This window comes from Galeopterus variegatus, unplaced genomic scaffold, assembly GCF_000696425.1.
Source record: "Galeopterus variegatus unplaced genomic scaffold, G_variegatus-3.0.2 Scaffold592, whole genome shotgun sequence".
Taxonomy (NCBI): domain Eukaryota; kingdom Metazoa; phylum Chordata; class Mammalia; order Dermoptera; family Cynocephalidae; genus Galeopterus; species Galeopterus variegatus.
Genome location: NW_007726703.1, coordinates 203,039 through 226,942, shown reverse-complemented (window position 1 = coordinate 226,942; position 23,904 = coordinate 203,039). Strand labels below are relative to the sequence as shown.

The 23,904-nt window shown below is 37.5% G+C and overlaps 1 protein-coding gene across 1 annotated transcript in view; it reads left to right on the top strand.

Moving 5' to 3' along the window:
- Nucleotides 1-314: 314 nt before the first annotated feature.
- Nucleotides 315-23,904, top strand: part of LOC103588600 — a 36,989-nt gene continuing 13,399 nt past the window's right edge. Inside the window, exons 1-2 of the mRNA XM_008570320.1 lie at nt 315-490; nt 21,550-22,132. Of these exons, the coding sequence (XP_008568542.1) occupies nt 315-490; nt 21,550-22,132 (759 nt within the window). The remainder of the gene's footprint in view (nt 491-21,549; nt 22,133-23,904) is intronic.

Below are 23,904 nucleotides of genomic sequence, written 5' to 3'. Positions count from 1 at the left end.
TTCAGTAAGAGGGAAAAAGTAGAAAGAGGAGTATCATGCTGAGTGATGTTTAGGTAGAATAATTCAAGTCACTTGCTGGATAGGTTAGGTAAGAGAGACTGTCAGCAAGAAAACAGATTTGAGACGATTCTATTAGTAAGTAAATGAGAAATAAAAAGTGACACATAGAGTGTTAACAGAGAAAAGAGGAAACAAAGAACAAGGACAAAAAAATGTTACTAAGACCCAACTGACAGAATTAAACAGATGAAGGAGTCAGAAAAAAAGAGATGGCGTAAACTTCCAAATTTCTAGTGTAGTTGAACTAGAGATCAATGCGGCCACTAAAAGAAACTGGGAAATCAGCAGACAGAGCGTACTACAATGGATTTTTCAAGAGAGAACCAGGGCATACATGTGGATATGTCCAGAGACTAGTTGAAAAACATGAGACTGGTACCAGTCAGAGAGAACTGGATGAAAATTTGGTAGTTGTCAGATTGGAAGTGAGGTCTGAACACATATGACTGTATAAATTCATTAACAACAGCAAGCAGAGAAGTATGGCTTTATAATTGGTAGATAAATCTTCTCCTCAGAGGAAATTTAATCTGTATATCTTGAGAAATACAGAGCCTTACATACATTGAAATTCCATAGCAATGACTTGTCCTCTCCACAGCCACTGCCAAGAATTACCACTTTGCCATAATGGTGTTTTTTGGTAGGGGCAAATGCTTTAGAGTATGATTAGTGATTAACTGGCTGGCCTATCTTTATTCTTGGCAAGGTTATAAATGTACAGGAAAAATAAAGAATGCCTAGATTTACTAGCAAATGTCAAATCTTGAAATTTCAAAGTTATGATTATCACCATCTTTATGTTTCCTGAGGATATTGGAACAATTAAAAATCTTCAAAAGTTGAGTGATAAGCAAAATGAACAACATGCAACTGAAAATACATATATATTGCATCTAGTTATTGGATTATATTGGATCACATATCATCTGAGTTAATGTCCTACTGAAAATGTGTAATTGTCATTGCTCTTATTTGCACAAGTCACATCTGTAGGAAAGCTTTTATTTTTACTTATTTATTTATTATTTATTATTAGCATATTCATTCTTACAAATCATGATATTTCTTTATGCCTTTTGCCTGACCTATCACTTCCTAAATGTCCTCCCTTCCTCCCCCTATCTCTATCATCCTTACAATTATTCTCTCCTTCTGAAAGTTCAACGCATTGCTGTGGTCTTTTCCTCTTTCTTTTCTTCATTTCTTCCTCTGAAAGTTTTTATTATTAAGAACACAAAAACATCTATCTATCTGTATTTTCAAATAGTTGAATATTTAGATAGCACTTTGCAAATGTTTTATATAAAGTTCTTTTAAACATATCTTAATTATCAAACACAAAAATAATAATAAAATCAGACTATGTGTTGTTTGATAACAAGACAAATGGTCTATTTATGAGTTATATATACTCCATAAGTCTGTAAATATTCCTCAAACCAAATCTACATCTACACTGCTTCATAAATTAAAGATATATTTTTCCATTCACAAGTGTTTCTCCACTTTCATAAGAACAGCTTTTGATTTATTTCTTCATTTTTGTTTAAATTAAATCAAACTGTTTTAACATATAATAAATCTTGAACATAAATACTGAACTTTAAGTCTCAATGACAAGTCAATAAGTAAAAAAAGTAATTTTTGATTTCTCTATATTTCTTAATAAAATTTATAACATTGCCTTAAAAATTTCTGTTCCCTACCTTCAATAGTTTTGTGCTGTTTTGTTTTGGAAGATAGCAACAAATGCAAAAGAAAATTTGGGAGGACTCTTTCATATAAATTGATCACAGAATCTTATATCTCTCACATTGACTCTTTTCTAATAATAATATTGAAATGATCTCATTGAATAGAGGCAAAAGTCTACCAAATGATTAAGAAGATCTAGCAATTGACTTAAAAGTTAATTTCAACTTACTGTTTTTTTTAAAGTACAGGAATTATAACTTCAAACAAAAATGCCAGTCACATAAAAGTTTTTTTTAAAAAGTGTTATATGCCCATAAATAAACACTATTCAGAACATTAGAAAAATGTGTATTGTTTTTAAGTTAAATGTACTCAAAATGGAAGAAAATAATTTTCTGAAGAGGAATGCATTGATGTCTTCATTGCAAAGAATTCACGTGTCATTGACAAATTATTAGCTAAAAAAGGAAATTTTCAGGTATAATTTTTTAAATAGTCTACAAAATTTTTAAATTTACAAAAACAATCCAATCTCCTACATTTAGTCATTTCTCTTTAGTGGTAAAATAAGGCACTGTAGAATTTTTAGTTAGCCATGGTAATTAGAAATACATAGGAAGAACTGACAAAGTTAAATTTACAAAGTCAGCATCAAATTTGGCCTTTATTTCCTTATTCCCTCTCCCACTAAATCCTTGATTTTATACGAATAGCTTCAGAGCAAATTTATTTGAATGAGTTAGGTTTTTAGTTTCTTATCAAATCCCTTGGGTACTTGAGAATAGATGAAAAATTGTCTTTTCCCATAAAGTTACTGAAGAAACATGGAGGAAAAAAAGCATCCTATGTCTATGAGTTTCTTGACTCCTACCCAATTGCCACTTCCACAACCACATACACAACTGTCTGTGGGCCGCAGGAGTGGATCACAAGAAAAATTACCTAATTGTCTCCCAGATCACCTCCAGTACGTAATAAGCCATCAAACTATAAGTATTGTTTATATTGTATGTAGTAATACATATGTTCTTATAAATCTTACTTTTTTCATATATACATGTTCAAAGAATATCACAGAACTGACCAAATACAAGTCCATCTTTTCTCTAGTTTCTCTAATAAGAGGACAATGACCTAATCCTTCAAAGTGAACAAAAAGGCATCTTACTTCCAGGCTATGTCATAGTGTTAAACTGTGTCCTGCATACACTTGGGTTTTTGTCAGCAATGACAAAGAAGACCAAAATCAATATTAAATTGCTAACTCCAAATATTAATAAATGGTTTCTGCAGTTAAATAAAGACTGATAAGCTTGAATGTTAGCTTGAGGGAATAGCCTATTCTTTTCTTTCCCTTTCTATATTTGCTTTTGCCAAACTTCACTCAGGCTGGAAATAATCATAATAATTGGAACCAGCAGAAGGAAATAGCTGATGCTGCTAGGCAAGATGAAATAAATCTGCAACTCAAGTAATACTAAATATAAGCTCCACATGAGCATACTAGAACAAAACACCTGAGATAAGACAGTTCTTTGGAGCCAAATCCTGAAGTTTACAAGTAGATACATTTTAGAAATGCAATATTTGTAATGTATCTGTATGCCACTGAGTGTAAACAAACAGCAAATTTATGTCAACTGTATCAATTTCCTAGGGGGAAGAAAGAAGACAAATGTTTGATTTCTGAGAAAAATATTCGTACAAAGTGATAGTTTATAATAAACTTCTAAGTTCACAAAATAGTGTTATTTAAAAAGTCAGAAAGCACAGAAACACTGTTAGGAAAATGTTAAATTCTTTGCTATTTGTAGTATTATATTTTTTCTGTCTTTTAACACAGTCTTATTGTAGTATTTTCACAGTTGCCAATAGCGTACGATATGCAGTATTGAAACAGCAGAATAGGAAATATAACCTTTCTAAAATGCTTATGATTTCAGCATGAATATTAGCAATTAATCTTGAAGTGTTTAAATCATTCTCAGATAGGAAAAAGAAGAAATGAATGCCATTTCTATCATAAAATGTGAAGGTTTGGAAAGAGAAACTGAACTAGAAATGTGACACATTTGTGTACCGTAACTGTCTACTCTGCATTTTGGGGCACCTATCTAAGGGATTGGTTCATTAGTCCTCTAGACTCTGCCCTATTCCATTTGAGCAATGTAGCAAAATGGAAAAGAGCGTAGACTTTTAAGTCAGGCAGCCACTTAGGACTGAGTGACCTTGGGTATTCTGTGTGACTTTAGCCAAGTAATGAAGCTCTATTTGCTTCAGTTCCTCATGTTTAACTGGGATGATAAAATGCTTTCCTCATAGAGTTAAAGTGAGCCTCAAATGAGTGTAATTAGATATGAAGTGGGACTTTTCCTGTTTCCCTGGAGTATAGCTAAGGCTTCACAGCTGAGGATAACAGGGAATAAGCAAGTTACCAATCATACTCATGGTGAAACCAGTTCAAAGACCATCACTCCCAATAGCCTAGATGGGAAGGCTACATATTTGAAAAGGGATTCTATGAAAAAAGTGCCTTGAAGAGAATCTTAATAGACAATGGAGTATCATCTCACCTTCCCTCTTAGATGGGAGGGATGTATTGCATGCAGTGAAGTGGTCACTCACAAGGGTTACTCCCAGACCAGCTGCTTGTTGAATTCTTGAAACAGTTGTAGTTGCCCCCTGCAAAGTACAAGAGAGTACTTGGAAGAATTTGAGAAGTTTTCCCATGAGCCTGGAGGATATTTATAAAAATAGGAATTTATGCCTGCTTCTTGCCAGAATAATTCTGAAGGTGGGAGTCTGGGTGGAGGCATCCATGATATTTAGGCAAGAAAAGATGTGGCTGCATTTCCACTACATAACGGGTCAAGGATGCACAAAGTTTTCCATAGTAAATTAGATGCCTCAGAAGAAAGCTCTCTTGAAAGGATGCTGCTTAAGTAGCCTGTCTGCTCGGTCATGGAGACAGCAACAGAAAGAGCCTGGAGATGTACAGCAGGAGGCAGGAGCTGACGGTGGGAACTGTAAGTGCTCGTCTTTAGCATCCATTGCCCTGTCAGGAAACATTGCAATAGGCACAGTGAGGCGTGCAGAAGACGATGAGGAGGCCGAGTATCTTTTAAGAACATACAAATATGTTCTATAACAGAAAACCAGCATCTGGATGCTTAACATAACAGAGAACACATATGGGCAGACTAGAAAGAACTGGAGAAACAACACTTTGCTTCTTTATTCTTGTTTCTCCTCCTCCCTTGCCCTGACCTCACAGGAGACAAAAGAAGGTGGGTTTGGGAGAAGATGGAGCAAATAAAGAAAAGAAAAACACATTTGTCTCCCTCGTTACCGGTTCCCAGAGTTCCTGAGGGGGACTGAGCTCAAAAGATGGGAGAACCATTTGATTGGATGCAAGATTAAAGTTTGTATTTGGAACATTTTTTTTACACCCTCAAATGAGACTATTCTGATATATGAATGTAACAAACAGTATGAGGTCGGCCAGAGATGCTGTCCGGGGATGGGACAGTAAGTCTGACAGAGTGTATTTCAAGGCAGGGGTAGGTGAGAAAAAAATAACTGTTTCTTGTTTGCACCCTTTGAGCAAACCTGCTTAATAAATTGGTCTCACGAGACAGCACATGTGATTGGAACATAGTAAGTTGTCAGTATAACCTAGCTATTGTTAGTTGCCCCTAAGTAAATTGAGCAATGTTTATGGTGCAGGGCTGAGTTAGAAACGAACTTCCAAGTTCAACGTTAATAAATTCAGGGAATGTCACATAAGTAAATATAAAATAAGAAAATTAGTTGATTTGCCTATTAGCCAAATGCATAAAAATACCAAGTGGAACAAAGAAAATGAAAAAAAACGATATTCTTAGTGTAAAAATGTGTACTGTGGTTTTCCTTGACTAAGTTCTTATTTTCTTATTTCAGATTACTCAGACAATTTCAAGATATTTTTAAAGGGACAGCACATGAATACCATTTTATTACTAATTTACTATAAACTTCTTAATCTACCACCATTACATTTACCTTAGTTCTCAAAGAGAGCAACTTTCTCTTTCTTAAACATCCTGAAATCATTTTTATTTTTGGTGAAATTCTCCCATAGAAAAAGAGCCAATGTAATTCTCCAAATAAAGAAAAATCTCTTATTCTCACTAAATTTCTAATCTGTCTTTTGACACCGGAGTTCTGTGGCAATGTCATCCTGCCTCTGTCATTAGCAGCTAAACTCTTAAATGTTGATGGGTAATTGACTCGGCAACTTGGCTTTTCATGGGTGGTATACTGTTTTGAATCACAGTAAGCACAGCTTACACACCTCTAAACTATTTACCATATAAATTTTAAATTAAACAGAAACAGATTCCTTTTTACAACAGGTTCAATGTAAGGATTAAAAGGATATTCAATAAACCAAGAAAAAATAATTCAGATTAATTATGAGCAAAAACACATTTCAGAACAAAATAGGGCATCATCATATCCTATTCTGAAAAAAAAAAAAATTCTTCATGCAAAATGAATCTCATAATGGATGAGGTAAGTACTCATCACACTGCCAAAAATCTACTGCAGCATAATATAACGATCTCTAAGTATATTAAAAAAGAAATTATTTCAATTGTTTTAAAATATTTTTCAAGGATGTAGCTGTAGGCTAAAATATCTGTATTTATAATATTTGCTAATTATGAAGAGAAGTTTCTAATGTGTATGATGATTAATTTTATGTGTCAACTTGACTGGGCCACAGGGTATCCAGGTATTTGGTCAAGCACTATTCTGAGTGTGTCTGTGAGATTCCTTTTGGATAAGATTAACATTTAAATCAGTATGCTGAGTAAAGATTACCCTCCCTAATGTGGGTGGGCCTCTTCCAATCAGTTGAAGGCCCGAATAGAATAAAAGCCTGACCTCCCATGATGAGACAATTTCTCATGCCTGACTGCCTTCAAATTGGGACATCAGTTTTTTCCTCCTTTCATACTTGAACTGAAACATCTGCTGTTCCTGTATCTCAAGACTGCAGGCTTTTAGACTAGAACATACCATCAGCTCTACTGGGTCTCCAGTTTGCTAACTCACTCTCAGATCTTAAGACTTGTCAGTCTCCATAACTGCATGAGCCAATTCTTTATTCTCTCTCTCTCTCTCTCTCTCTCTCTCTCTCTCTCTCTCTCTCTCTCTCTCTCTTTCAGTCTCTGTCTCTCTCATATTGGTTATGTTTCTTTGGAAAACTCTGACAATGTGTCTGAAAAAGATTATTATAGGGAAAGATGACCTTTATCATTCATTTGTTCAACGAATGTTTTCAAAACTTTCTACATATCTTTAGGCATCATTCCAGGTACGGAGGAAACATATATGAATTAGATGCAGTCCTGCCCTTGATGAGATCCAGGTCTAGTTCAAGTGACATATTTGATAACTTCATTGGCAAACCATTGTTGTAGCAAATTAAAATAAGTGAGTTTTTTGTTAGGATATTAAGAATCAGAAGAACCTGGATCTAATTCTCACACACCAACCAATACTGGATAAATTAAATGAACTTTCAGATATGAGGACATAGATGCCATTTTCTTAATATATAATAAAGCTGTATATTACATACTGTTCAAAATATTTCATACTTTATTTCTGGGACCTTGAACTAGAGAAGCTACCTAAGAACAAAGTTTTTTTGTTTTTTTTTTGTAATTGAAATTATATACCTTTAAGGAGTACAGAATGGTGTTTTGATATCCACATACATAATGAACTGAGTTTTCAAAAAGATGCATATTCTAAACATCGCCATATGGAAATATTTGAATAATTTAACATGTCAGAGGAAGGTTTTTTACTACAAACATAGTCTCAATGAAGAATTTTTAGTACAACTTAGAGAAAAGTTTGCATTTTCAAGTTTACTCCAAATATAGCCTAGAACATCACAGCAATAGTGAAAGAGATTGGTCTTAAAATAGCACCACACAGAATCAAAAAGTGGAGAACTGTTTAGCTTCTGCAACCTTTAAATTAAGACTAAAAACATACAGCTGACAAAGGCAGTACTGTTGAAGACAGAATTCTTGCTTTCATTGTTTGTATTTGGCTTGTTAATAAAATAGAAATGTTATTGCCAGTGTTTAACAGGTACAGGACTTTATATATATAAATCTGTCCTACATGATGCACATTAAGAAAAACCCAAGTTAAGACAATTGGTTTGTACATTATTACAGATGTACATTCCCCTCTCCCCGTCCTCATTAGAAATACTAATAAAGAAGACTATATGTGCAGGCCTATTAAGTATAGGAATTCCTCAAATTTCTACTCTTGGCCTCTCCTTATCATCAGTGCTTTCCTAAGGGAACCATAGCTCCTTGCAGGGCTACAGCTATTACTGTGAAAACAATTACTGTATTTTAGCTCTCCAAACTGTAGGTCCAGCAATTCTGTGAGCTCTAGACATATGTGACCAACAATGTTCAAACATCAGAAGCTGCCAGATGCCCCAAACACATCATACTACTGGGCACTCATTCTACACACTCCATTCTTTGAGTAATATCAATTGGAGCAAAATGGAAGAAGAAGATCTGCAAAAATATAAAATAAACCATTTCTGACTTAATTCTGTCAATGCACTATCCCTAGTTTAAATTGTTTTAAGTAAAATATCAGTGATAACGACTGCATGAATATAATCAAACGAGGGTGCTTTGAAAAGTTCATGGAAAAATAGAATTAAAAGATAATGTGAATCTTTCCATTAACTGTTTAAAGTACCCTCATATTACTTATGCACGAAGAGCCACAGTATTCTGAAAGTAGCTTGCTGCTGCTTCTGCAGTTCTCAAACATGGCAATTTTCTCTTTCTAGAACAGCCTGAAACCATTTCCCCTGCAGATTAAATTTTAATCTCTGAAGTTAATGGCTTCTTCATCTACTCCATATACCCAGCCCCAGGTCAGAAATCTAAGAGCATTTTGCCTACTGCCTCCTCTTCTCTACTGTCTCCCATTCAATTAGATGTAAATTCTTACTTACCCCACCTCTAAAATATGTCTCAAGGTCACCCCCTCCCTCCATTCCCAGTACTGATGCCAGACTTTAGGGTTTGCTCTCAGTGGCTTTTTTTTTTTTTTCCTTTTTTCCCCTCAATGCAAACCTCGAACCCAATTTCCTCCCTGTACACCATCTCCCTCTCCCCAAAAGCGCCCCCAGAGCAAAAAACAAAACAAAAAACCCAGCCATTTTGATTGTGTTTCTCCCGTGCTCAAACACCTTCAGTGTTTTCTGTTTTTTGTTTACCTTCAGTGGTATTACCCACCTCAAGAATAATGTCCAAAGTCTTTAGGTTTTCATTTAAGGCCTTCCCTGATATGACTCCAAATGTCCCTTCTGAAAAAATCTTCAGTGGCCACCAGAAGTAATCAGGTACACCTTCTGTGACCTTACTTGTCTATATTTTGTTTTCTGCACAAGAAGATCATTTCCACCCTCTCCCACCTTTGGTCATGCTCTTCTCTCTGCTTTCCACACCTCTCCTCCTGATTTCCTACTCAAGCTTTAGAGACAATCTCAAAGATACCTAATGCTGTGAAGTATCCCCCACCTTCGCTCACCATCTTCCTTTTCCATGTAGTATTTCCAACTGACCCGCACTAAAAGTTTTTCAAAAGATTTCCACCTGTATCATCCTCTCTGATTCTAACAACCACCCGGTAACACAAGGAGACTCAGGCTGAGAAAAGTTAATCCCACTGTAAGGAAGGAACAGGAATAGACTTGGGACTGGAAGTCCTCAGACTCCAAGATCCACACCCTTTATATTATCCCCCTCCGTTTCTTCTTGTCCCTCCTATGTGCTATAAAAGCAGTTTATTTCTGTATTACACTAAACACAGTATTTTAAGGTTAGATTTGTACTTGATTGTCTCTCCTTCTATCCTGTATTATTGGAGTGTGGGGTCTAATCCTTATTGTTGTTTAAATGCCAAGACCCAGTTTTAGCATGACACAAAACAAAAAATAATGAATAACTATTTATTCTGTTGGTCAAAGGATTTTAATTTGCTAGAATATTTTTGTATTGATGGGATAAAGCATATTTATGTGGCAGATACAGAAATCCAAGCTCAAGTCTCTTCTATCATAACACACACACACCCCTAATCCCTCTTACGCATGCATTCCTCATAGAGCAACTGTCTATTTCCCTTTACTACTAAGCAAGTTTCTTGAGGGAGTACCATACGTACACTATTTCCATTTTTTCACTTCCTGTTCACTCTTCAACCCTGTGACATCTGGCTATACTGTGCTATCCACTCCACTGAAATGGCACCAAATAAGGGTCACCTCCATTTTTGCCAAATGCAATGGAAACATTCCAGACCATTTCTGCTGTATTTATCAGTGTATTTATCACTCACACAATATTAAGACTGCTCTGATTACAGTCTTAGTTTTCTTCCTGGGATTCCTTGTCTTTTTCTCAAATTTAGATGTCACAGCATTTCTATTTTTTGTTGTTGTTGTTGTTTGTTTCTTTACACACTCTTGTTGGATATCTCATATTCTTTGATCTATCTGCACATTCAGTCCCAACCATTCTACTGACTTTGAGACTGGGATAGTCAAATGCCTATTGAACTCTTTTCAGGCACCTCAAATGAAATATATCCCAAATAGAACTGCCTTCACTCAAATCTCCTCCTTGCCTCTAGTCTCTGTCTTAATCAGATTGACATCACCTAGCAGAGACCAGAAAGTCAAGTGAAGCTCCTTTTGTTTTTTCTGTACCCATCACATGTTCTGATAATTTTAACATCTATGTATTTCTTGACTCAACCTCCTCTTCCCATTCCTACCATCATTATTACAGTCAAAGACTTCAAAAGCTCTGTTCTTGATAATTATGTAGCATCCTAATGGTCTTCCTGTCTGTGTCTTCAACCCCCTTTAATTAGGTCTCTTCATTGCCTAAATGTGCGCTGTGAAATGGTGCTAACACTTTCCCCACCAGGAAAACATGTGACAAATATGACCTTGACAACCCTGTTCTTAAAACCTTTCAAACACTGAGAGGCAAGCTAGCACAGTTGTTAAGAGCATTGTTTGGTTTGAATCCTGGCTCTGCTGTTATGCAGCTTTAGGCAATTTCCTTAATCTCTCTAGGCTACAGTTACCTTATTTGCAAAATGAGGTTAATGATAGTAGCTATCTTATAGAATCATATGAAGATTAAATAAGTTAACATATTTAAAGTGCTTAGAACACTGACTGACATATACTAAGCACTGAATCAATGTCTGGTATTAATAATAACAGTAATAATCATTGGCTCACCATTCAGTTCTGTATGATAGTTTGGCCCACATTTAATACCCCAAGTTAATTTCTCACGACTTCTATATTAAATTCTATACTTTAATATTTGGAAACTCTTTATCACAATCCTTGAATCCATCAATATCAATGCCTCTGTGCCTTTACTCTGGAAGAATTCTCCTGCCTTCCTCACCTGATCACCTACTCAAGTATTCTTTTCTCCATAAAATGTTGCTTGAAACCCTAGGAAAAACCATGTGCCTTTCTGCTAGGCACAGGTTTTTTGAAACATTTATTGTATTGGAAATTCTTGTTTATAGGAATTACTAACCAAATAGAACATTAATATATAATGCAAATGCTATTAATTATATATGATAATTACAATAATAGTAAGCAGTTATTGAGCCTATACTACTTTCTTGGCCCTGGATTAAGCATGTTGTAGGCATTATAACATTTTGCCCTCATATCATCCTTATGAAGTAGGTTCTATACCGATACCTATTTTACAGGGGATGGAAATGGTATGTAAAGAAGTAAAATAATCATTTTCAATTCACATCGTGTGGGGCAGAGCTATGGCTGGAATCCACATCTGTTTGTCTCCAAAGCTCCAGACTCTTAACTATTACAATGCACTTTGAAATTCCTGGGGGTTGGGGAGGGCGGGAATGAAGATTTTAGCACAGTGCCTGGAACATAAGCACAACATAAAAATATACACACACAGACCTTATGAAACTATTTGAACTGTAATCCATATTGTAGACTATTAAGAACCCTTAACCCCTATTTCTTCTCCAACGTGTTCTGTTTTCTTACCTTTCATTCTGAGCACATTATGAACAGCATCTTTAGAAGACAGAAAGAAACTTCTCATAATAACTTTTGAATCAGCTCATGCAAGAGGTGCCACACAGTGAACTACTTGAGGGTATATATGATGTCTTATTCATCTTTCTATCACTGTTCTCTCTTCAATGCCTGCCATGGAATAGGTTACCAATAAATGCTTGTTGAATAATAAGTAAATGAATTCTAGCTCTGGAAAAATGGGGTTGGAACATTTTGATGAGTCAATTTATAACTACATACACTCCTGAACCAATGGCACAGACATTTGTAAACACTGTATGGTTCAAAAATATTTCAAGTTGGTTTCAGAATGCATTGTTGGTATGCTTTTGTAGCTGATTTGCCGTCTGGGTTATGTTCTATTTCAGATAATGTTAAAATAAATTTGTATTCCCATATATTTTGTTACAGAAGAGTAAAAAGTTTCTGTAGTTTAAAACAGAAGTCCTACCAGAGAAAAATTGAATGAGGTAATGGAGATATACTAAAATTTGACTGAGCTTATGTAACAGGAAAACACATCTTGATTTATTCTTCAAAATTAACTCCCTTTTTGAAAGATCTTCAGCAATACTCCCCAAAACAATAAAATAGGAATAAAATATCTATTCTTTTACCATTTTACAGTTATATAAATCAGAATGATTTTGGCTGCAAGTAACAGAAAACACAATCTAAATGGCTTAAGTACCTTGTATATATCTACTTCAATAAAAGAAGTTCTACGTTCATTATTTTACCAGTTTATCAAGGAGCCACTACCTTTTTATCTTCTGATCTGCCATCTGCCAACTTTTGGCTAGCTCTCTTCGTGATCACAGGACGGCAACAGTTGCCTCAGGCATCACCTCCATATGCAACAACTTCCAGACAGAAAAGTGAATGGTTCTTTCTTGAATCTTATTTTACTAAGAAATTTCTCAGAAAGTCCCTAAGGGTATTCACCTTACTGTTCATTACTTAGAACTGGTTATAAGCTATTTCGTAAGACAGTCACTGGCAATGAGATGAAATTCCCTTAATAACCTTACTTGGTTTAGACTAGTCTATATTCATCCCCTTGAAGTGAGGACAACCTGATATGAAACACATATCAGTGTATCAACATGTGAATACTTGAACAAAACTGGCATTCTGATAGTAACGAAGTGGGGGAGGAGAAGAAATGCATTCTAGGTGGACAACCAACCGTTTAATAACTTTGTAGCTTTCTATGTTCTATCTCAAAAGATACTCAGCTAAATCAAAGCGTTTCCTTAGCCAATGTAAAAGAGCACATTTCCCCAAAGATAAACAGTAGCATTCACAGTAGACAATGAAAACTTTCCAATTAATTCTTAAAGAAAGATGTGGTATAAGAATATAAAAAGGCATTTTCTTGATTCATTGTAGCTTAGCATATTGTTTGGGCTACCAAAGATATCACTAATTTTATATACTTATATATTTGATTTATAGTATATATGCACTTTACAAAAATTAATATACAATAGCACTTCGTAGTGAATTAATTTGACATAAAGAAAATGGTTTTAAATTTAAAACATTAATATAATTCGAAGTATATTCTTCATTTCATTGCAAAACCTCTTAGTATCCTTGCTAGTTAAAGTTAATTTTTCTTTACATTTTTAATTTCTAGGTAAAGCAATTCCAGTACCTATATTTCAGCTAAGCACTTATAAGTTAGTCATCATTTAACTTATTTACAGATGATTATTTCTTTAGAATTTCAATATACAAAATATTGGTATTATTGGATCCAGGCCTCTCATCTTACTCTGAAACATATAAACCGACACAATTTAAACTATTCTGCAAATATGTTATTCAGCTTTTGAATAAGCGTGCCCCTTGTCCTTGCCCCTTCTTTTGTAACATTAACATTAGGACATTATTCTGTGCATTATGTAGTCCATCAGTCACTTTGTGATGCAGAGAAAAATAACCAAAATCTACACTATTAAATCTGACTTCTTATTATCATTTCTTAACAACTGTTATATATGAAAGACAGAAATCATTTAGGTACTTGATTTCATTATGTTTTTATGGTCTCCCATTATCAGAGCTAATAAGGGTTAAAAATATCACTCACAGTTGAATATTGATGGGTGACTATGTAAGGTTTTCAGCTGGATTTGTCACACATGGGATAATTTTACATAACTGTTTTTTCTAAAATAAAGATGTATCCTTATGTGTACAAGTTCCTTTGTGGGGTTATTGAGTTAAAAACTAGCACTGAACCTTGGAGTTTGAAAAATCTGTGTGTGTGTGTGTGCGTGTGTGCACATGTGTATGTGTGCATTCCATGTATACAACCAAGCAGAATAAATCTGTTGTTCATTAAGGTGATTCTCACACTGAAATGAAGAAAAGGAAAGCATTGGTACTTCCAATCAAAGCAGAAAAGATAATCCAGCTACAGATAATATTCCGGGAAAAAAAAAAAAAAACACTAAGAAAGAAGGTTTCAGTATTTTAACTGCAGAGAAATAAGAGCATCTTCAATAACATTCTTGCTCTTCCAGAGAGGGGATCAAACTTCCTCCTGTTTATTTACACTTCAATCCTCACTCCTAACACCAACAAAACGGCCACCCTTAAAGTTATTGACATGCCAAAAGGTAAGATTACCGTTATTCATGTTTAGCGTTCCTTTGGAAATATGCCAAGACTTTGGGAGGTTTTGTTGACCCTTTGAGCCTAAATATTTGCTATTTTTTGATGAAACATTATCTAGTAAAGAGTTGCTTTAACATTCTTCCAGCAGAAACTGCAGAAAAAGGCAAACTCTAGTTTGTAGATCAGAATGCTTCACAGATGCAACTTTGGACATTTCATATCTCTGAAACTTGCTCATGCTTGCAAACCAGCTAATCAGATTTCAAGAAGCTTAGATTATTTTGCTAGATTCATCTGTGAGTCTCTATAGTGTTCGTTTTCCTTGTATGTACGTATTCATATAATATATATATGTATATGTATATATATTCATATAATATATATATGTATATATATATATATATTCTAGCTAAGTATGTACCTTCATGTGCATAGCAATTCAAAATAATAGGAGAAGCAACACTGCTCACCTGTAAAGTGAAAACTGAATGTTAAAATATATGTATATATATAATTGGTTTTTGCACATAATGTTTTTACTGAGACATGCTCTGTGATCTATTTAGTAATGATGCAAAATGTAAACAGTTTTTGTGCTACCCTTGATCCGCGGCAATATAAATAATTTAATGTAGCATTTGGGAAACTTATGTTTTAAGAAACCTCTTCAAATACAATATAATGCAAAAATAGATTTTAAAAATACACATTTTTATTTTTAGTTAAATGTATTGCTGCTTCTTAGGCCATTTCACAGAATCATTTAAAAAATCCATGGGTATTTCTGAAAAAAATTCTGATTTCATATGCATGCATTTAAGTGAAGGCAGTGAAGAGGTTTATAAAATTTCTTCTACAAATTTTGCCATTAGAAAAATCAATATAGATAAAATATCTTTTACGTCACATTATAATGGTTTATTTTTTCTTCTGTCTCATATTTATGTTTGGTTATTTTTTGATTTGATGACTACAATGGTTTTGAGAGTGATTCTTCTAAAATGTAAACTAAAATAACTGAAAATGACACAAAACTTGACATGGATTCATGTAACAATTACATGGAGAAAATGTCTTCCCAGGTAGAGCAAACCATATAATTATTTCAAATATTGAAACAAATGCAATCATTCATTTAAAACCTCCATTCATAAGCCTAATCAATCTTTGAAAATACATGCATTGTATGCCATTTGATATTCAATCAGTTGTCAATGAAGAAAACTTGTACTGTTTCTTCCATACTATCCAAAATAGTCAATACTATATATTAAACTTTGCACACATTTTAAAAATTAAAAATAATTAAAAACCATGAGAGCTACTCTAAATGAATTATTGTGCACTATATGCATGTATCAAAACAACACACTATACTCCACAAGTATGTACAAGTAGATGTTAAAATTGAAAAATAAAAATCTCAAAATGGAGTTCTTTTAAAATGAGGTGATAAAATGTCAATAAGTGTAAAAATGGGAGCAATTTTTATTAATTCTCTACAATGATATGAGCACTGTACAAGTTTTTAGCAGATGCATATCCCTATGTAAGTCTTTTATTACTATGTGAATTCAGTAATTATGAATTTACTAAATTCTCTATATAACATAATTTACTTTTATTAAAGGAAATAACACATCAGTACTTACTGAAGACAGAAGAGAGAGAGAGCTGAGAATGGAATGAAATAAAGAGTAATAATAAAAAAGTCACAATATCAAAAAAGTTGTACAACTCTGTTTCATGATTCTTGTCATGATAAATAGATTGTAGCTAAGAAAGATTTTTAGAAATTAATGTTGGACACTGGAACTTCAGGGTAGACATTTCTATTGAACTCTAAGATGGGATGAATTCAACAGCAGAGGTATTGTTGGTTGCTTCATCTGGTAATAGTGCTAACACAGAGAATTATTTATATTGAGCTACTGCCATTCTCACAAATGCAAAGTATACTTCTTGCTGAATTTGATTTCTTTTATTCTACATTGTTGACTGAATACTTATAAATTAATTCTGTTTTATTATTGCTTTTCTTTATGAGGTACATGAGGTACATGGTTTCTAGCTCAGAAGTAAAAGTTCTGTCTTAAAACGTGATACTTATATCTAACTATACTGACCTGTAAGAAGTGTAAATAAATTTCTAAACTTAAATTAATGAACTCTAATAGGATTTCTATGCTTGTCTCACTTAAAGTAAACAATCCACCAACTGTTTAGGAGGAAAAATATAGGTACAAAGGGAACAAATTAATGGGTGAAGAGAAACTATGGCTAAAGTATAAAATAAATATAAAATAGCAGATCTTTACACATAAAGATGGCATCAGTGGGAATTATTTTCTAAAAGGTAGAAAATATGTCCCATTGCCTTTAATGACATTACTCTTCAAAGAAATGCTTTTCAAGGAAAGGATTTATTCTGCAAAAAAAATATCAAGAACACAACTTAAAAATTCTACTAATTAGTCAATCATTTCATAATTTTCAGTTAATCTGAAGAGTAAAATATCTTGAAAGTTAAAATAATTTCATAATATCACTAGCTCAAATGACCAATATGTTTGGAATAACATTTGCCAAACTTTACATAACACTTATTACCTGTCAGGCACCATGAGATTTAAATACATAACTTATCTAATATTCTTAAGGTACTACTACTACCCCAGGCCAGATAATTTGTTCATATAGCTAGCACTAAGTGATATACTCAGAATTCAAATTCTATTTAGGAGCTTGCACATTTAACCACTACTCTATCCCGCCTCCGGAGGGAAATGATCCTGACAGGATCTGCTATACGTTTGAAAGTCATTGTTTAAACTACAAGCAATCAGAGATGCCAAATGTGAAAACTTTGTTCCCATTATGAAAGTTAATGTGTGAGTTTCAAATGACTAAAAAAGAAAGTGAGCATAAAACAGGTGCCAAAAGATTGCACAGTGCAAATGTTAAAAGCAAAGATGGTGCACATAAAAAGCAAATAGTCATATGTAGCATTCAAGGTCATACCATTTAAATGATCTACACTTACCACAAAACTACAGTGGCATCCCTCATCAATTACGCCTAAAGAGAATTGTCTTATTAACCTTATTCCCAAACATTAAAGATACTTCATCTCTAAAATAATTAACTGATCAAAATGTTTAAGCAATTTCATTGTTTATAAAATTTATATACCTCACATTTCTATAGAGGAAAGTCAATCTTAACTGGCAGAAAATTTAAAATGATTTGTTTTTACCTTTCCAAATAAAAGGAAGCATACAGGTTTAAATCTATGATACCAGCCTGAAGTCAGTCAAGAAGAAAGCATGACATTTAATACATGTGAATCTACTTTCTTTTGAAGGTATCTTTGAAAGGAGCAATAGGAGGGAGAGCAATGTAAATCTTCTCTAGAACCGAATTCCAAAGGCCTTATTTGGTCCATCTTCCACATGGGAAGAATTAGAAAACCTTTTTGCCTTTTATTTTCCATTGTGAGACACTAAATGGAAAAAAAGTCCAGGATATGTCGGCCCCTGTGTGGTATTAGATACATTAGCAGCCAGAGTGCAAAGAATGTAGGACACAGTGGTCTGTGTACCTAGCTGCTGTGAACTTTAGCAGCAAACTTTAAAGAAAAGAAGAGGAAGAAAAACCTTTGGCACTTCAGCATAGATCACAAAATCACTCAAGAAACTTTCTTCAACTGGATCTGATGCATTAATGAGAACATAGAACAGAACTTCTATTTTAAAATTAAATACTTCAGTGAGGAAAGTTTATTATTAAAAAATGAAAAAGCTATAGTTTATAACAAATAATTGGATGTGGCAATAAATGGTATTTTCTCTATATGGCTCATTATCATGTGGATTAAGAACAGACAGCTTAAATTAAAAAGGGAATTCCTTGAATTTAATTAAACAGCTTTTAAAAAAGGTTTTGGAGACATTTAAACAGCGTAATAAAGGTGTTATGTCTATCGTATCTAGCCTTCTAGCCTGCCTTAAGATCCCAGTAGCTCGCCTTCTTTTAAAATTATGATAATTTAAAATAATGATGACTGTAATATAAAATTATTCCAAAAGATAAATAAAAATTGAGTAAACAATGCAATTTCATGTGGTGCACTTTTTATCAATATTCTTGTTATTTAAATTTCTTTTCTTTACAAAATCTCCCTTAGTTTAGCTTTGATTATGCATGTAGTTTCCATATAATTTCCAATGTCTGAGTGAATATTCAAAAATCAATCTCATTAATATTTTAAAAATACAACTGCTAAACAAACCATGTGTAACTTTTTCAGCTATGCTAGTGTTTTGGCTTTCCAGAAGTATTAATGAGCCAAGGGTTTCAAAATGATTTTCCAGCAAGTGAATTTGTACTGAAACCCAAGACATACTGGCTCTATATTAAGGTTCTGAAAATTCCACTTTATTTATAATGATAAGTAAAAACAACCTATATATTATTTGACAAGGAAAATAATTATTTCGAAAAGGGAACATATATCACTATATGTAAAAGAATATACAAGAGGATTGCATATTCCTCAAAAGAAGCAATTCTTTTTCTTTTTTGGTCCATAGCGATGAAAGAGGTAAGTCAGATTTCTGTGGGGGCTCTGTGAACATCATCACAACAATGTATCATCAAAGAACCAGAGAAGTCTGGAACTGAGGGACAATAAGGGATGGAAGGAGATTTTCCCCTAAATATATCACTTTATATTTGTACATAATTTCATATATTTATATATAATGCATATACATTTTATTTACATAAAATACATGTATTCCATGAGTTCTAAAAGAATCTTCCAAATAAAATATAACACAGAAGTTGAGCAATCAGAGACTGGGATCAAATCATGGCAGGATATAAGTGATATTTGGTTCAGGTCCCCATCTTACATAGGAATCCATGGCATATGGTCATTTTGATCCCTTCATGAACACCCACAATGACAGGAGCGTCAACTCACAATATTGCTCACAATTTTTTTGGAAACCTCTGTTATATAAATCTTTTTAATAAAGATAAGGATGCTTCATCCTTTAAAAATTTCTATAGATTCATCTTGGTTTTTTCTTATAGACTATCACAGAATAATCAGAATTCTTTTTCCTACTTTATAGCTTCTCAATATTTAATAACAGCTTTCCTGCCCTCACTTTCCCAAATTAAGTCTTTCCATTGAATTTCATAGAATATGCAGGTACTTCAAAAAGTTTGTGGAAAAACAGAACTAAAAGATAATGCAAATCTTTCCATGAACTTTTTAAAGACCCGTTTATGTCTAAAATACTCCAAAATTTTCTATTTTCTCTTTTGGACCCATTATTGCTTCCTACTGTTACAGTTTGCCAAGGTCTAGCTCAATATGTAGTGTTCAGAATTGAATACATTTAAGATGTGATGATCATTGCAAACTCTAATAGGGCAACCACCTCCCTTAGTAGGACACTATTATTAGTCCAATTTACCAATGCACTAACTTTTGCATCCACTTTTCATCACAAATATTAAACTTACTGCCAGCAAAACCATGGTGCTTAATTGTATTGTAGATTTCTTGGACTCAAAGCCAGAATTTCACATTTATATCTACTGCCTTATATAAGATAGCATCATGATATCAAACAGGTTAATGTGATTTTTTTTTTCTTTGAGCCTTAAGTGTGTGCTCTCGAAAAACACCAGGATACTCTACTTGCCTTCCTACCTAACTCTTGGGTGTCATACTAGTATTGAGTTATGTTGACTTACAAGCAAATGTTTGCATTAGCCTATCTCAAGTCATCAGCCATTAATACACAATAATTCCCAATAAAAACATTTTCTTGTATGGTAATATACATTTAAGAAACTTTGCCTGAGACTTTTCTCTTTTAAACACGTTTTTTAGAGAATAATTTTATGGTGAGGAACATCTACCTAACGGCATTTCTTGGTAGTTGACCGTGCCGTAGGATTAAGTGGTTGTTCAAAATGCAGGCAACGACATGCTCAACTCCACCTTTGAGTCAGGACAATGTAACATGTACAACAAACCCTTAGATTGAAATGCACGTGCCGCACATACACCTACATACTGCACATGAAATGTGCATGTGAGCTACAAATAGGTACGCAATCGAATGTGGAAAACAGATACAGTACTTCATTCTAGTTAAAGTTGTCCTCTATCCAAACTTTTATCTCATTCTTTCCTCCTTCGGGACCATAATTTTCTTGCAAGCAAAGACAGAGTTAGTGAGCGTTCTGTAAGATTCCAGTCTCTCTAAGTTCACATCACAGCTTTCAACTGAGGCTCATCAAAGTCAGGTTGGAACTGAGGGTGCCTGAGCTGTGACCAGCTGGCATTTCCATCCAACTCCTCCGCAGAAACACGCCCCCTAAATCAACCACAGAGGACCTCCACTCAAGGGAGGTAACTCCCGAATAAAGTACATTCCGAGAACCATTCCTCTCCCCTCGACCCCGCAACACTAGAATGCGCCCCTAGCGCCGCGCCTTCTTCCGGAGCCTCCTCCCGCGGACCGGCTAGGGGTGAGCGCCGGGGTTAGTCAGTGCGCACGTGACGCGCGGTGCCCACATGACACGACCGTGGGCGGGGGAGGGGGACAGCGGAGTGAAGCAGGAAAAAAGTTACAGAAGATCCGTCAAAGCGCCCAAAGCAATGTGCCCCTTCCCTTCCTCGCCAGCCAGTGGCTCAGGGATCCCTAGGGGACGACTGGGGACCGAGGCGTCTCCAACCCAGCTCCCGAAACACTGGACGCAGTTCTCAGATCCCCCCATCACTCTCAGCTCCCCCCAGCCCCGCCGGTGAAGCTGCTGCACCCTCAAGTTGCTCTTTCCTCCTTTCTCTCCCTGCCTCCCTCCCTTCCCTCCTTCCTTCCCCAAAAGCTCTCCATCCACTGCGGGTGATGCCACTGACGCACATTCAATTTGCCCTGGAGCTCTGAGGAGGACAGACAAGGCCGAACACCTTCCAAAAGGGAGGGTCTAACTGCGCAAACAAAGTTGCACGGCACACCGCAACCTGCATCTCCCCTCCCTTTAGCCCCTCAGTCAGATACCCTGAGAGCTCACTTGCCCTGCCAGTCCTCTCTCGACCCCACCCCACCATCGCGCAACACACCCCCTTCCACACGCGCGCCCACCCTTCCATTGCCCTGCGCCCTGAGCGGTCCCACCGCTTGGCACAGCACTGGACCAGCCGCCGCGCTCACCTTGCTTGACACACTTGAGCCGGAGGGGGTCCTTGCAGTGTTTGATCACGGCCAGCACGTCCCTGATGGTGAGCCCCGCCACGGGGGTCTCGTTAACCTCCAGCAGCAGCTCCTCCGACACCAACTTGCTGCCGCTCTCATAGGCCACCTTGCCGGGCTTCACCTCCCCCAGGTAGGGGAACTGTCCATTCTCGGCGCCCCCCTTCAGTTCAAAGCCCAGCTGGCCCTCCGGGTTCCTGCCAATGACACTCTCATGGACTTTGCTAGTCCAGTGGCTTTTCTTTTTCAAGCTTTTGGACATGGCAGTGAGGTGAGTCGACTCAGTTCCTGGGGTTCCTTCGGGGTAGAGGGGATTGGTGGTGAGAGAAAGAGGATGGAGGAGCAAGGGGGCCAAGGGGTGAGAAGAGCAGACTTTGCCTTCTCCCCCCCTCTGTCCGGTGCTTTCCCTCTTCTTTGGATGGAGCGTGGACGAAGAAGGGGGAGGATGAGAGGGACAGCTGGGCAGAGGTAGGAGAGCCTGGGTGAGGTTGTGCTGTCCCTTGAATGACACTCAAGGCTGTGGCCCCGCAGCAGAGGAAGCTGTGGTGGTGGCGGTGGCGGCGGCGGCGGCGGCAGCAACCAGAGCGAGCAGTCGCCGAGCTGGTGAGCGCTGGGGTGGGGGTGGGGAAGGAGGGTAGGGATGCCGGGGGCCACTCCTGCGTGGTGCGAGTGGGCGCGCGCGCGCGCGCCTGGGTGTGTGTTGTTAGCTGATATCCATGGCAGCTGCAGTGGCAGCGGCAGGGTCCGCGCGCGCGTGTGAGTGTGTGCACTAGTTGTACTGTACTGGCAGGAGGGGAGGAGGGAGCACGCTGGAGAGGGAGGAGGGGCGCGCCGGGTGGGGAGCAGGGAGGGCTTCGCGGCTGTCTCTCCCCTCCCTCCCCCCGCAGCTTGACCCGGTAGTGAAGGCTGAGAGAGGCAGGCTGGGTCCGCCTGGCAGCCTACGGGAGGAGGCGGGCGTCGGGAAGGAGGGGAGCCGAGGCCCGGAGTGGGGAGGCCGGCAGGAAGGGCCGCGAGCCCAGTGCGGACCTTTCTTCGGCCTCCCTGCGGCCGGCGGTGCGCTCGGCTGCTGCACCAGGAGGGCGCCCTGACTCCTCCGACCCCGGCTCCGATGGAGCAGAAATAGCGGGACCCGGACAGCTGGCGCGCCTGGAGCCTGCTGCCCCGTCGCGGGCGCTGCGAGCCTCCCGGCGCCGGATCCTGCCGTGAGAAAGGGCTGTGGAGGGGACCCCGGCGGGGAACGGCCCGAGGAGATCTCGGAGCCGCGAGCCTGTGCGGGGGTGGGGGGGCGTTCGCTGTGTAGAGACCTTCAGCTCTTCACTTGGACAGCCACGCATTCGTCGCGAAGTTCTCCGAATTCCCCTTGCGAGAAGGGGAAAGTTGGAGAACTGGAAGCTGGTTTCCCTGACTGCGGGGACTGAAGCGCGTCACATATTCTCCGCTGCGGGCGTCGCCCGCGCGTCCTGCCAGAACCGGGACTTAGCCGAGGGCAGAGTCGCCCGGTCAAAGGCGACTCTAGGGTACTAGGGTCAGGAGCTGCACTTTTCCTCGGTAGGAGAAGTGTGAAGACTAAGGCTACGGGGGTGGCGGCGGAGGGGGCGGTTGCCGTGAGCAACCTCCGCAGAGAAATGGCCGGTTTACCCGCGACCTGCGGCCGAGGGAAGGGAGGGGCACGCCCCCGCCCAGGAAAGCCACCACAACCAGGCTCGTACCTCGGGAAGAAACCTTAACACGACCTGGCCCAACACGCCCCAACGACAGAGAAAAGACAGAAGTCTCCGAGGGGGGAAATAGCTGCACAGTCCGAGCAGGAACTCAGCTCGCTGGCCCCGACCCGTGCTCCTGTCCCCTCACCAAGTTTGCGGCCAGAAGGCGCCTGGAGGACGGGGTGGGGGAAGATGCCGGAGCGCTGCTGAGTTTCACTCGAATGCTAACTTGGTGTGAGACATTAGGAGTGATTGGGGGGGGGGGGGGAATCCTGAAACGGGAAAAAAAAGTTTTTTTCCCCAATTTTAAATTGTAAGTTTTAAAAAAAAAAAAAAAAAA